Here is a 16371-nt window from a genome sequence, read left to right on the forward strand (position 1 = left end):
TTTTACGAAAAAAATATACAACTTTACCTGATCTTTAACGAATAACAGCAACAACTTTGACAATGGTGATTCGAAGAAGGTTCGGATTTTTTCTGGGCAGTCCTTGAGCTCCATAAAGTAGATTCTGAGTGGTTCATACATTTGTAATATACGGCCGATAGCTGGCCCGAGTGCAAGAAACCTTGTCATAACCCAATAGTTTGGCATATTCAACCTCTTCAACTTCACAAATGGCTTTCAACGCTTCAACACGAACTGTATGTATATAAAAATGGGTATAGATTTTAACGATGATATATTCAATATTGGCTGGCAGTTGGCTGCAGGCAAATTTCATGGTATTATGCGATGCATGAGCGGCACATCCGATTCCACACAAAGCTGGTCTCCACTGCTTTAGTTTGTAAAAAACATTATTCTCTCCGCCGCGATCAACTGAACCAAAATTGGTGGTACAATTATCACCGCAAAAACCAGCAACTTTTTCCACAATGTCGTGTTTTTTTCTGTTTCCTTTACTAAGCCAGCAATTGTTTCAGATGTTTCATTCGGTATTGATGTGAATTCAAGCATTTTCACTTTAACACCAACTGTAGGCATGAAGTATCGCACCATCACCGGCATTAGTTTCAGATTTCCGTGATTAGATGCGTCGGTAGTTAGTGTCATAAATCGACATCGTTTTAGCTCTGCTGTGATCATTTTGTCAGCGAGTGGAGCAAATACATTACACACTATCGCTTGTGTTTTCGTGCGAGCAGAATGAAAATCTTTGATTCCGAAACATTCTCTGAACAATTTGGATGAGCAATCGATCGATGAAAAACTAATGTTGGACTGGACAGTATGATAGACCCAAAGACCTTCGAATGCAGCCGTTGTGTAGTCGATGCGATGCATGAATTTGTTCAACGGTTGACAGCCTGATTTCTCTGTTACCCCTCTCTGGTGCTTTTTGCTTATTAAATGTTTCTCAATGTCTGTTTTACCACCGTTTGCAATACTGAAAGTACTGTCACAAGTTGTACAACGAACGTCACTGGCTGTTTTATTCGGAACAAGTTCTAAGAACGGGTACTCGTTTGAAAGTTTGCCAGTTAAATTATTTTTTGAACGGGTTTTGGGTTCATTTTCTTTTTTTGTTTTGGATGCCATTGTTCGAAAATAATAGTAATTAACACTTATCACAAAAACGTTGAGTGTCGTAGCGTGAAAAACTCGCGTTTGACAATGTATGAAAGTGTATCGAAATTGCACAATCGATAATCTTATTGACTACTTTAAGAAATGATCGCTGTCGAATTTTGATTGGCACTAAATGGATTCAAGTGTTGCTCACATATTTATAGCAATCATAGTTGCTGCAATAAGCATTTTCAGTCGAAGAAATTGAAAACGAAATCGAAGCATTACAGACATGCAGTCTGAGAATCATGACACATTCTTCAATTGAACTGGGTTTAAGACATGAAACTTACTTACCGTGCAATTTTTGGATGATTTCAATACATAGCATAAATCGCTGCATGGCCGAGGCGACGTTTTATGTAAACAAAATTTGAATCGCGAATTCAGAAACAAAAAAAACAAGACAAAACGAAACAAAAAAAGATATTTATCGTCAAATTGAAATCCATGTGACTCCAATCGTTAGCGACTCACAGAGCTACTTAGCAGAAAAAATATAAACAAAAGATTCGAAGAAAGCAAAAATATACAAAACCGCTTGAACGATTGTTATGACTTGAAAGCCGTTCAGCGCATTTGACTGCATATTTGAAGTTGATAATATTTATTTCAAATGGTTTCTTAGAAACGACAATCAATTTCAATAGATTCAGACTTTACTGAATACAAAAAAAAACTACTGAATGTATGTAAAAAGCGCATGGCAAATGAAAAAATTCTGCATTAGTTTTGAAGTCAAGTGAATTTTGTGTCGGCAAATGTGCGAATTCAGTATGATCAGTATGCGAAAGCCAAAATTCAGTACTTTTTCAGTATTCAGTATCGATCAGTATTTCCATAAAAAATTGTCGAAAATTCAGTAGAATACTGAAAAAATCAGTAGAGTTGGCAGCCTTAGTTTACACATAAAATGGTTTTATTTCCAGCTATTTAGTAAAATCTTCGGCCTTCGAGTTTGCGTGAAACCCCTAGCCTTCGAACATTCGTGAATATTTCGCCGCCTGGTCTTTGAGTGCTTGATTCAAAGTAACTTCACTTGTAGTGTTTGATTTGATTGTTGGCATCACTTCAACATCCACTTCAGTGTATGTTGTGGGCATTGATCGTTTTTTTTCTTCGGTCGTTTGCCAATCGTGTGTACACTTCGTCGCTTTGCTGATTTTTTCTCTGTGTTCCCAATGGAATTCGCTGGGTCAGCTGTTTCGCTCTCAACATCCGTTTCTTCATCCGAGTGTGGCTCACATTCCAATTGTTTGAACATTTGTGACAATTCAAAATTTGGATCAATGAGATCGTCGTCATCGCTGAAGTCCAAATCACTGTCATCCCAGTCTATTTCTTGGAAAGCCTCATCTTGCTCGTTTTCACTCTCCATAGTTCCCTCTTATGAACAATCAACTTTCTTTCAAGCGAATTCTTTGATCTGCAATGACAAATTTCTCCAACTAAAAACACTAACTGAATGAAAAGTGTGTTGCTGTCGATGACAAATTCCGTTGTGCTGCTTACTCCAATACATTTGCATAAAAGCGGGTAGTGCAATACCAACGAACACATTGGTCGGTTGGCTCAAACGAATATTTTTCAAAAAGTCGATCGAGAACAGAGAAAAAAAACGTAAGCATTTTTATAAGTGAGTCGGTTGCATTTGCTGTTGATTCGATTGAAAAGACGTCAGTGTATGACCCAGCATGCTCAAACTCGTGAATATTTTCAGTTCCATTAAAATTCTCTCGATCAACGAAATACATTCTCATGTGTGAATCCCAGCATTTCTCCTCTTTCAATATTTTCAATATAATTTGAGTGAGCCAGAAAATTGAGCATGTGACGATGGCCTATTAGTTGGAATACATACATTTCTTATTGGTCCATATTCATTTATGAAAAAAATTAACAAATCCAGTTTTATCATCTCAATCACACGCTGGTCACTTAGTGACCAGCTTCCGAAACAATGAAAGAGACGACAACATATGAGGCTGTGAGAATAAAAATGGCAATACAGGAATAAACATTCTGAAACGCATCAAGAAAAAAAATTCGCAAAAATGAATCATGAGTTCTGAATATGCAAAAGTGAAACATGAATTTGCATGGGCAGCATAGGAGGTTTATGGTTCACTTTTGCGTATTCAGAACTCATGATTCACTTTTGCGAATTTTTTTTCTTGATGCGCTTCAGAATGTTTAATCCTGTATTGCCATTTTCATTCTCACAGCCTCATTTATATTTCATGGTATACTTGATGTTTTCAAGGCGTGGAAATATCTCAATTTCGTCCAAAAAATATGCCTAGCCTTGAGCCATATCAGTTACTCAGTATATATGTATAAAGTCAAGAAATTTTCTAAATTTGACAAAAACATATTTTTTGAGTTTGCATAACTATAGCTAGCAAACCATAGAACATATCGCTAGGATGGGCGGAATAAAATGAAAGCCGCAACATTTCTCTGCATTTGTTCCGAAAGAAGCATGCAAAAATATTCAGTGGTTTCGTAGCTATAGCGTTTGGCGTATCTGGTTACTTTAGGAACCGAAATGTGATAAAGGGTTAATGATCTTTTTGTAAATTTGTGTGTTTGGAAATTCGCGAAAAATGGTTTAAATACAGGGAAATCAGTGGTAATTAGTTACCTTTACCGACCAATGGGACACATATGTCCCATCGCGCCAAAAACAATAAAAATTTCAAAAAAAAAAATTCTGGAGAAAACTCGATTATTTTTAGAAAGTAGCGGACATTCCGCACAACATTTCAAATTTTCAGCTTTAAAAGTTGCACCATTCAAATTATATAGGGTTTGACGCAATTTGAAAAAAAGTTAAGATTCTTTGACTTTGATGTGTTCTATTTGAGCACAGTGATGATAAATATCCAATATTACGGTACTTTCTGGTAGCTACGTTCATTCTCTTCCAAAAGAAATCAATTTTATCGAAATCGGTTTAAAAATGTGGAAATTATTGACGAAAAACAAAATGGGACATATGTGTCCCAAAAGTCGTCAAAGGGTTAATAGACAAACAATTGGAGTTATTTTTAAGGTCTTCTCAAATGATTACAAGCCAACTTTTGTCCGATGGGTGTCTGAGTTGATCTAGTATGCGAAATAAATACTTCAAAAAATCGTATACATGCAGGTTGTGAAGCCATAGCCAGCTCTCCTGTAATGCAAATGTCAATCTGAGGACGGGTTCCGATGTGCCCCGACACAAGCTACAACTTAGGCATATGCATATCGGGATTTGTGGGGGTCGAAAAAATCGACGGACACACGGACGCACGCACATCCAAATCAATACTTTCATAGAAAACCATGGTCAAACTGCCAAAAATTGACATTTACTCTAAGCGATGCGTTTTGGATTTTTCATTGCAATGTTTGCTCGTAGTATTCGGATGACCGAATTAAGCAAATAAAGCATTGGAATCGTTGTCGATTCTAAAATTGTAGAGTAAATAATAAGTAGCTCCCTCGTTGAGAATTTGAGTAAATTATAATAATGACTTTGCGGCACCAGTTCATGTGCTGAAAACTGAACAAAAATCAATTTCCGATTTGATCACCTTACAAGGTAAAATCTGCGCTGAACTGAAAAGTGCAACAATTTTGGCTTACGGAATATTAGTATTTCACGTTAAATAGACGATTGCACTGCATAGACGATTTTTCGGCAACTAACGAATCGCTAAATAGAGTGAAATGCCATATCTACGCGTGTGACGACAAATCCGTTGCTCCATTGAGTAGTGTCTACATTAGTGGTGGAAGTGGGTAAATTAAAAAGTCTGGTATTTTTCAGAGAGTAAGTATGCGTTGAAACTACGTTGTGATTGTGATTGACACTGGTTGAGAAAAGTTTATTTTTCCAACGATACCTACTTATTACATACAAACAGTTAAGCTAGCAGTTAAGGTTGCACAAATGCAGCAAAATGATAGATATCTTCCATTTAAAAGCGTAACAGAAAAGTTGATGGTTGAACAAAGCAACAATACTAATATTGTTGAACACACAAATTGATATGGTTAAAAATTGACAAAAAATTATTGGAATAATTCTTCTACAGGACAATCGAAAACGGGAATCGAAGGAAATCATCCGATTATTCAGCTATTCGCCACCTGGAAAATACAGATCGACTAAAGATCAAACAATTTCTTGTTTTGTGAAAATATAAAATGAATTACATTCGTAATCCCGTACTTTTCCGTACAGATGTTCGTACTTTTTTTTCATATTTTGTATAAAAAAGCATATTTTCAGTGAAAATCGGTCATTTTAGTCGAAATTTCGACAATTCCGTATGGGAGGTACTTGTAAATCGATTCCGAATGGCTTTAAACTTCCTAAGATTTATGGCGAAAAATAAGAATCTGAGAGTTTGAAGTCAATCGGAATCGATCACCCATCTCATACAAAACATTTTTCAAGGTAATTTCAAGAAAAAATTGAGGGCCAAAAATCAAACTTATGCAAATGTGAATCGCGATCAACGTGAAACTTTCAGAATTTCATTTTTTCACCAAAACATGAAATCTCAAAAAATTTGAAGCCAATCAAAATCGAATGAGTCTCATTTTGAGGTTTGTTGTGTCTTTGTGTGTTCACACCGAGTTTTATTGTTTTAGTTGTTGTAATTTTTTGGCGTGCGCTCGCACCACAACACATTGTTACATGTTTTGCTTTCTGTGTATACTTTTCTTCTTTTTTCTCTCACTCACAGTCGCAAACAGAGAGCTGAGTCATGACAAATGTCGAAGTGCATCCGAACCAAAATTTCGTTTTTAACCCTCAACTGCATGAGCCCGCCTTTTGGCGGGCTATACAAATTACAAATTATTTTGTTTGAGTAACGCCAACGCCGGTGAGTGAGATGCTCTCTTTTTGTTATTTCCTGGCGCCGGGAATTTTTTTATGATAAAATTGGAGTTTTTTCTCCACGAATCAACCAAAACTTCCCAGAATTTTCCATTTTCACGAGGATTTTCCCCTCATTTTTTGAAGCCCGCCCAAAGGCGGTTTCATGCAGGAAAGACGTATTTTTTCGAAGATTGAAAATTTTTAGAACTCGAATTGCAGTGGTAATATTTGATATGCATACAATTTTTCATAGCTCAATCATGATTCGACGTAGTGTTGGCCGTCGAACACTTTCGAACGCTTGTTCGTTCGTTCGTTCGACATTCATTTTGTTCGATGTTCGGTCCGAACAAAATTGTTTTACATTAGAAAATTCGATGTATTGATCAAATTTATAATGTAATCGTTACAGCTCATGCTTTTATTAGCTTTTGTTATAATTTTTCATAGTAATACCAATTTTATTCGGGAGATTTTGGAATAAAAAAAACTTTGTTCGGACCGAACATCGAACAAAATGAATGTCGAACGAACGAACAAACAAAATTTTTTTTTTCAAATTGTCGAACGAACGAACGAACGTTCGAAGCCGTCACTAATTCGACGAAACACATTCAATCAGAGAGTGCTATTTCACTGCTTCCTGACCTAAGCTGAGCTGAATTTGCTAACTCAGGCGCCTGAAGCGTTATTGCAACGCATTTACAGTGCCAAATTGTCATTGCTTGCAATGACCATCAAAGTTATGTGTTGTATGGGAATAGACGCTCTGAAGCGTCCAGGCCGGAGCCAATTTCGCAAAAACCCCAGAAGATAACGAACCTTACGAAAACGTAAAGTTCGGTTTGACAATTTGGGGCAATGGGCTATTGGTGTCTGAATACATGCAATTTCTGAAACACAAGGATATGTACACAATGTCAAATAAACCTCAACCTCATCATCCTTCCACGATTTTTATAACCAATCAATGCAATCTTGAATGATTTCACCCAACAACAGTTTTCCACCCAATTTTCACATTTTTCGGAAAAACCAATATTTTAGCTTTTTTCCGTTAATTATTCATCAAAATAAACCAGGAAAAAAATTCCCAGGTCTGAAATTCATGCAGTTGAGGGTTAAATAAATATTGAAAAAATCTTTCCATTTCAATTCCCTTACACTTTGTACGGAAAAGTAAAATATTCAAAATTACCATTGTTGGCAGCATATTGAATCTATTCCAATAGTTCTTCAATATTAATTCGGTTTCCTTTACCGATAAAAAGTCTAGCGACATCATTGTGACCTGAAAAATAATACAGATCAATGAAAAAGATCAACGCGGTATTTAATTTAGTCAGCAGTACCATGGTTAACAGCTATCTGACGAGGTGTTAGATTCTGAAAATTTCTAATATCAACTCTGGCTCCTTTTTTGATGAGAAGTTCAGCAACATTCTTGTGACCTTAGAAATAATTAAGATCGATGAAAAAGATCAAACCGATTCTTTATTTTGTGAAAATAACTATTCAACATTACCATTTATAGCAGCACGATGAAGAGGTGTATTATTAAAATGATTCATGATATCCATACTGGCGCCTTTGCTGAGGAGAACCTTGGCAACATTTTTGTGACCTGGAAAAAAAATCAGATCGATGAAAGAGATCAAATCAATCGTTTCTTTAATAAGAACAAGCATTCAATATTACCACCGGATGCAGCTAAATGAAGAGCTGTGGTATTCAAATCATCTCCAATATCAGCGTTAGCTCCATTCTTGAGAAGCACATCAGCGACACCTCCGTGACCTAAAATAATACGGATCAATGAGAGAGATCGACGCGATATCTTATTTAGTCAACCTTACCATTCATAGCTGCCAAATGAAGAGGTGTCTCATGCATATGATCTTTGATATCAAGATCGTTTGCTTTACGGATGAGAACTTTAGCGATGCTCTTGTGACCTGAAAAATAATTCAGATCGATGAAAAAATTAAACGAATTTCCCATTTAGTGAAAAACAGTCAAGGCTGCATTGACGAAATATAGTAGACATCACACACAACTCTGACACCCGTGTATGCTAGTCGGTTTTGTGTGTGAGTTGGTTGCGATGGCTGTATATGCGGCGTTTGTTTCACGATAGTTGTGTGTGATGTCAACTGTATTGCATCGAGATATGCTTGTCTATTGGCCGAAGCATATTCAATGCTTGCTGCTAAGCAATACTAATGCGCATAGTACTCGAAAAAAGTATTCAAAATTACCATGGGAAGCAGCATAATGAAGAGGTGTCTCAGTCCAAACATTTTCGATATCAACATTGGCTCCTTTACTGGTGAGAAGTTCAGCGATGCTCTTGTGACCTGAAAAATAATTCAGATCGATGAAAAACTTAAACGAATTTCCCATTTAGTGAAAAATAAAGTCAAGGCTGCATTGATGAAGTGTAGTAGACATTACACACAACTCTGACACCCGTGTATGCTAGTCGGTTTTATGTGTGAGTTGGTTGCGATGGCTGTATATGCGACATTTTTTTACACGATAGTTGTGTGCGCGGCAGTTGCATCGCGATATGCTTGTCTATTGGCCGAAGCATATTCAATGCTTGCTGCTAAGCAATACAAATGCGCATTGTATTCGAAAAAAGTATTCAAAATTACCATGGGAAGCAGCATAATGAAGAGGTGTCTCTTTCTCATTAGTTTCACTATCAAGATTGGCTCCTTCGCGGATGAGAAGTTCGGCGACACTCTTGTGACCTGAACAATAACACCGATCGATGTGATAAAATCAGGTCAATCTTTTATTCAAAAACAATAAGTATTCAACGTTACCTTTCTTAGCAGCATAATGCAGAGCTGTCTCATTACAATTATTTCCAATATTAGGGTCTGCTCCTTTAGCGACGAGGTTTTTAGCTTTCCTCACTTTGCCTGAATATGAAAAATATTCATAGATCAATGAAACGGATTGAACAAAACATTCTTTTTTATAAAAAATGTCCAAAATTACCAGCAAAAGCAGCTCTATGTAGAGCTGTCTCTCCACTCATGTCTCTTACGTTTACTAAAATATGTGTGAAAAGTTTAGCATAAATGAGGTTCCCATATCTTCGTTACAAGGTGCTTTGTATATGGAATTTAAGAGTTAAACTGGATAAATAAATGAAACTTCAATCTTACCATTCCTCCCAGGTGGTGCTCCGCTCACATCCCCCATTAAGAACTGTGGAAATAGAATCAAAGTGATACATTTGGAATGGGAACAACGGATGAGATTAATCATCAACTGTTTTTAATAGAATAAAAGTTTCCGGTGGATATTTTTTTTGGAATAGAAGAATTTTTTCAATTGAAGAACTTGGAAAAAGGACACCTTTAATTTTTTAGATTATTTCAGAAAAAATTATCACAAATTGTCCACGAAAAGTATCAAACATGAAAAAATTTTAATTGTCGACTCACCTCGGATACCATCAAGCCAATGAGCAGCAGTGTGAAAGAACTTCGACTCGGCATTTTTCTAGCTTCGAACTATTAAAAGTTTACTATGAACGTATCAATTGGTAAGAACTGTTTGATGGACATGCGAATCGAACGCATCCTCTTATATACTTTTCAAGTGTGGCTACGTCGGTTGGCAACACACTGTATGATTCAATCCACGTACAATGACGATTCTAATAAAATGCCCACAAAATATTATCGCACACATTTTTCAAGATAACAATGTCAAACAATTGATGGAATTACAATTCCACCTGTGCACGTGTGTTTAATTTCGCGTTTCACATTTTCACGCACTGAAAATATCAGATGTTTACATTTATTCTTTCATCACCTTCTTTAAACTACAAATTCAGTGTAAAAATTTAAAAAAAAATATTTTCCACGCTTGAAGGGTTGAATGGTGTTACTATGGCACGTGGCTGTTCAAATTTAAAAATTTTCACATCTTCGCTTCATGCACAAGACACATTACATTTCAAAGTCGATCCAAAGTTGACCACAGATCAACCGTCGCTTACATGATGTAAATTAGAATGCAAATGATCAAACGACATGACTCATACCTTTGCGTTACATTCAGGCTCACATACCATGGTTGCGTTGCTTTGTTCAATAGCTACAGTGTTAGTTGATGCAAGGATATACGGTATCACATTTACTTTACATCACTCAATAAGGTATAGGTAGGATACGATGATATTGATACAAATCTACGCATTCCCTTAAAAGATCACAACCGAATCTCATGCAAAATCATATCCATACTCAGTAACACTTTCCTTAGAAATATAGACAGCTCCACAATTAGTTTGAAATTCCAATGAACACACACGGAAATAAGTACTTAAAATCTGGGATATATAAAACAGAAAAAGAATTCTGTCACTGTCGCATTTCGTACCAACACAGCCAACTTTTTGTTTCCATGAAATAAATTCTTCGTAGTGGTAAAAAATCTATGGCACAGATTCGAGAAAAATATCACTAATACTGAGAGAAAAAACTTGTTCCGTGTGTATCATAGGGCACTTGCAAAGATCGCAAAATGTATTTATTTTATCAAGTTTATCAAGCACTTTTCAAGAAGTTTTTACCTAGCATTGAATTTTCGTTTAAGCTTTACTATCTAAATTCGGTCAAACTAGTTATAATGCCATCGTTAGATGGCGTTTGTTCTGGTGGTGTGCGTTTTCCATATTATCGCTAAAATTTTATTTTATCTCATTAATAAAGAATATTAAAAAAAAATTGATTTTGAAATGAAAGCCAATTCGGTCTTCGTTCTAATCGTTAATTTATTTGAAATAAATGCAGACGGTTCAAGTCATCTGCGACTCTTCTTCAGGGCCTGAAAATAACAAATGTTTTGGGTTCAAGGATACTATGACGATGCAAGCGTAATAATGGGCTGTAGTATTCTACATTGGTGGTGACAGTGGGTAAATTAAAAAGTCCCGCATTTCTCAGAGAGTCCAAATCCAACAAAATATAATTCTAGTCGCATTTCACTGTTCTCGAATGTTCTCGCGAATGTTTATATAGAAATCATACGGCAGCTTTGCGAATATATGCACAAACACGAATGAGGGAATGAACGAATGAATGATATAGTCACGAGTTCGCTGTCATAGCCGCATTCGGTCGCATTTGCAAACATTCGAATTTTTGCTCTGAAATGCGAATGCATTCGCAGCATTCGCAAGAGATAAATTCCCCTAGCGGTATAATTTAAATATAATATCCCACGTACAATGACGAATGACGACTCCAATAAAAACAGAATGTTATCGCACACATTTTTTTCAAAGAAAAAATGTCAAACAATTGATGGAATTACAGTTCCACCTGTGCACGTGTGTATAATTTTGCATTTCATATCAAATGGATCGCATCGAAACCGAAATACCTTCTCGACTACTGCTTGAAAGCACAATGGTATAAAAATCTGCAAGAATTTACACCTCGTTCTTTAAGCCAATATCCTTCACCTTCGAAGAGGTGTAATTTTCAAATTATTTTCACTGTCAACATTGGCTCCTTTTTTTGATAAGAAATTCCGCAAAACTCCTGTTACCTGAAAAATAATTCAGATCGATGAAAAAGAGCAAATAAATCTATTGTTGAATGTTTGTGTTATTGGTTTTTAAACAAGCAACAAAAAGGTAACGGCTCTGATTTAATATGAACAGTGTGTTCAGATTTTAAATTGTTCAAACCATTGTATTGAGCTATGAGACCGTGTGTTTGCAAGTGTGTTTGACTGGATTCTTTTTTTGAACCACAATACATTTTTAACTGAAAATGGGACTTAATATCTTGACGATTCGCTTGAAATTTATCACAGAAATACGGATTTCCAGTTAAAAACGTACTATGATTCGAGAAGAGAATTCAGTCAAACATACGGTCTCATAGCTCAGCACATGTTTTAAAAAAAAACTGTTCGTATTCAATCAATTATTTAGTGAGAATAAGTATTCAACAATTACCATTGAAAGCAGCTAAATGAAGAGCTGTTAGACTATGATTATTTCCAATATTAACGTCGGCTCCTTCATGGTATTCTGGTCTTAATGTTTTTTAAACATTTTTATCACCAATGTGAGAGTTATCATATTTTATTAGGTAAAACGTGATTAGTTAAGGATTTTTTTTACCATTTCACCAACCTATTGTCATTTTAAGCATTTATTCATATAAATAGCACAATGTTTTGTTAGGTCTAGCAATAATTTGCTCATTAGATGTAGTGTAACAGTGTTATGTATGTAAGAAAGAAAAATCATATGTCAAGAGAAAAAAATTTCACGTGAACAAGAAGAATTACATTTCAATTCAAACTATTCGGGAGTTGAGACAGGCAAAGCGATTTTGCAATTTTATATTTACGTTCTAAAATCTGACGAAAAAATGATTTATTATTCAATAAGAATTTTTTATTACAACATGTTTTATCGTAAGAGTCATTTTTTTCATTCCGAATAGAATCAACACTTTTTTTTACGAAAATCTGTTTACTTTATTTATATTGTTTACGAGCTTTTGCTTAGTAATCCTGATATCAACTGATATTATCTAACTAAGGAGATATCAATTTTATGTATAATTGAATGGCAAATCTCATTAAAATGAGTTGCATGAGATAAGAATTGTATTTTCGAGTTACTTTATTCATCGTATCTGCAGCGTATTAGATGGTGGGCATATTTTGGGTCACAATGACGACAAAAGAGACACAAGAGGCATTTCAATGGACGAATGTCTGGAATCAATGGTTTGCAACAATTGCAGGTATGCAAACACTTGAACTGTTGAAAAATTTGAATAGAATTGATGCATGAATAATCATCAATTTAATTAAATCGAATCGATAATCTCGAATGTATGGCATAGATATTTTTTTAAAATAAAAACGATTTGAAGAATTGAAAATTTCCCAATTTATTGCAACAGCTAATCTAGTGATGCTTGGTCATGGGTGTATAATGGGTAAAAAATCTTGTGTTTGCTGCATTTAATGGCTTTCAATTTTCCATATTCAACATTTTCCTATCAATTTTCACAGGCTGGGTTTCACCTGCCATACCGAGACTAACGTCGGATCATACTCCACTTTCGTCTGGCCCGTTGAGCAATGAACAGGTGTCATGGATCGGATCAATAAATTGCATTGGGGCTTTGATAGGCGCGTTATCATTCGGATACATTACAAATCTCATGGGCTCAAAACGATCCATACTGTTCTTGACATTACCTTCAATTGTATTTTGGCTGCTCATTGAATTTGGAAATACATACTATCACATTCTCATTGCGAGATTTGTGGGTGGTTGGGCTGGAGGTGGAATGCAAACGTCTCTCATCTTGTATGTCTCTGAGATTGCTAACGATAAGTTCGTAAAAATTGATTCAATCATTTCTAGTGCAAAATCATGTAACAAAAGTAAAGATGAATTTTTTTTCTTTTAGCATCCGTGGCCGCCTTGGAGGTCTACTATTATTCTTGCGAAACATTGGTGTTTTGATTGCATACATTTTAGGAGCTGTCGTTGATTACGAATACATTCCGTACGTTTGTGTTGTGATTCCATTCGGATTTGTTATCATTTTTGCAACATTGCCAAATACGCCGCAATTTTATATTGCCAAAGGAGATATGAATGTGAGTCAGTTTAGATACGACATTGAATCGTTCAATTTTCAAACGTTTTCCATGAAAAAAAAAGAATTCTCTATGAAATTGTTTACCTGATTGAAAAAATGAAGGAACAATTTAATGGACCAATATTAAATTTTTGGCATATTTGATTGTTTATCAACGCAAAAATCCAGAAAGCAGAATATTCAGTGAAATGTTACAAAGGTTATCAAGGCGAAAGTCGCGCGGAAGACGATGCCTTATACAAAGAATACGAAAAGCTGAAAACGATGGCAAATGAAAGTAAAACAGAGGAAAAACTTCAACTATCTGACTTTTGTAATTGTTTAAACTTAAAGTTACAAATTTTATCCATTTATCCACTTTACCAAGTGTTCCAATTGCAGGTACGAAGTCAGCGATGAAAGGACTTGGTATCGGAATCGTGCTGACAATTCACAAATTACGGCCGCTTTCACTATTATCAGTTATGCAGTCACGGTGTTTGAAAAAGCTGGCACATCAATTAATCCATACGCATCATCGATAGTATTGGCAGTAGCACTTATCCTTGGCTCGTTGGCCACAACCTATTTAGCCGATCGACTTGGTCGCAAATTGTTGAATTTAATCTCACTGATGGGTTCGGCTATCGGCTTGTTTGCAACATCACTCTACCATTATCTCTATATGAATGGCATTGATCTGTCCGCCTTGGCTTGGATGCCAGTAATCAACATATCATTGGTTATCTTCATATCATCGGCTGGAATTATGCCGTTGACTTTCATTTGTTCGGTTGAGAATTTGCCGAAAAAGGTTTGCTCCATTTTTACAACTTTATTATCAAAACATATTTTATCAAAAGATAAATGCTCAGCGTTTGTTGTCTACATTGGTTTATTTACTTATCTAATCTTGATTCCCGTATTTTTTTTCTTCAGATTCGTACTTTTGGAATGGCAATAATTAGTTTCTCTATCAGTGTCGTTGCATTCGCATCAGTGAAATTTTTTCCAATCCTAGTGGAAGAGCTCAATCTGTACGGATGCCTAATGATCTATGGAATTGGTTCACTCGTTGGATTTGTATTTATTCTATTATTCTTAGACGATACCAGTGGCAAATCACTGGATAATGTGGGTGCAAAAGAAAAAACCGACATTGCATGTAATTATGTATAGAATCCTCTAAATTTCAATGGTCTGAATCTTTAATGCTTTTCCAGTGGAAGATGAAAAATATAAATATACTTACATTCGACTTAGGAACGAGACAGAAACTGCATTTATGTAAATATATAAATCTAATCAATAGTAGTGTATTGGAACTGCAGATATTTTTTTCTTTAATTCGGAACCGTTATTATGTGAAAATTGAATTTTGGTTGTTGTTGTTGTTGAACTTGGGACATTTTTTTCGGTAATCACTTGACTTTCATCTATATGAGTTGGACATTTTTAAATCTTAACCACGCCAGGCGATAGATTTGTTTGTTTTCGACTCATTTTCGTGTATCTCATTGCTTAAAATATTGACTAACATTTTGAATAACACATGAAAGGGTATCTTTTTTACCACAAAACGTAGTTTTGTTCCTTCTTAAAATCTAACAATGTCTTTTTTCAGCCGTAACAATTTCGTTTTATCTCTTATGAAATGAAGAATCGAAATCGACCAACAAAGGATGTATTACAATGGCTACAAGCCATCATTTTGGGTTGATTTGCTTCATTGTTTCATTCGCGTGGCGTGCGATGATAACCGGAATTGTTGTATCCATCGGATGGACGTCGCTCACGTGAATTGCGATTTTCGCGGGAGTGTCGGCGATGTCTAGGCTCTTCAAGAACATTTCCACCGGATAAACGTCGTTCATTCGAAGTGCGGCGATAAAGGTCACATCGACGCGATGTTTCTCCTCGCGAGTGATGACTGTTTCCACTGGAGTGTTGATAATACTTTAATTAAACACTAAACATTGCTTAGAAATCACCGTGATTTTTCATTTACCTGCCTGAGCTACCATTAACCAAAGATTGAGCCAAACCATGACCCTTTTGTGCGTTTGACCTGCGAATAAAAAATCGAGAACTTGTCAAATGTATTGACAACATTGGAATATCAATTCAATTACCGTGCATCAGTGAAGTATGGTGTTGAATCTTCTGTGCTTTGCCGCGGATTATTCCAATATGGTGTCGACGAAACTATTCGATCGGTGTCCGCACTTTGTCGTCGACGTCTGACAATAATCAAAAAGACACAATAATTAAAAAGAAAATTCCATTGAGAGAAATTCCGACTTACCCATTGTTTGTACCATCAGTTAGCTCCGAAGCTGTCATGTTCGTCAATACACTGTCACCATCCAAACTCATCAAGTATTGAAGACGCTCTTCTGACATGACTTTCAGCAATTCCTTACGCATTGAATCACAATCAGCAATATTTTTGGTCGCCTTATTGTCATACTGGTCACGAACACGAAGCTGACGCTCACAAAATTCGTCCATGCGTTCGCATTGGATGCGCTAACAAAGAACCGATACTTTTTAAAATTGTTATCGTTCGCATCACTTACACTGTAAACAAACTCACCATCTTCTCGTTTGTAATGGTTTGCAATCGCAACTGGAAATCGTGAGAACGAACCATGTCATAAC

At 35.8% G+C, this 16371-nt stretch overlaps 2 protein-coding genes across 2 annotated transcripts; one reads left to right on the top strand and one right to left on the bottom strand.

Moving 5' to 3' along the window:
- Nucleotides 1-12778: 12778 nt before the first annotated feature.
- Nucleotides 12779-15035, top strand: LOC129564905 (facilitated trehalose transporter Tret1-like). Its single transcript, XM_055439159.1, has 7 exons — nt 12779-12858; nt 13021-13056; nt 13133-13460; nt 13537-13729; nt 13900-14106; nt 14138-14524; nt 14650-15035. The coding sequence occupies exons 1-7, from the start codon at nt 12786-12788 to the stop codon at nt 14887-14889; spliced, it is 1464 nt and encodes a 487-aa protein (XP_055295134.1). The 5' UTR covers nt 12779-12785; the 3' UTR covers nt 14890-15035.
- Nucleotides 14960-16094, bottom strand: LOC129564873 (uncharacterized). The gene is made up of 4 exons (XM_055439068.1): nt 16016-16094; nt 15843-15950; nt 15719-15778; nt 14960-15649 (listed from the first exon to the last, which is right to left on the bottom strand). The coding sequence occupies exons 1-4, from the start codon at nt 16084-16086 to the stop codon at nt 15445-15447; spliced, it is 444 nt and encodes a 147-aa protein (XP_055295043.1). The 5' UTR covers nt 16087-16094; the 3' UTR covers nt 14960-15444.
- Between the last annotated feature and the right edge of the window lie 277 nt (nt 16095-16371).

The sequence above is a fragment of the Sitodiplosis mosellana genome, unplaced genomic scaffold (assembly GCF_009176505.1).
Source record: "Sitodiplosis mosellana isolate CC-2019 unplaced genomic scaffold, AAFC_SMos_1.0 Smas_scaffold_2, whole genome shotgun sequence".
Lineage (NCBI taxonomy): Eukaryota > Metazoa > Arthropoda > Insecta > Diptera > Cecidomyiidae > Sitodiplosis > Sitodiplosis mosellana.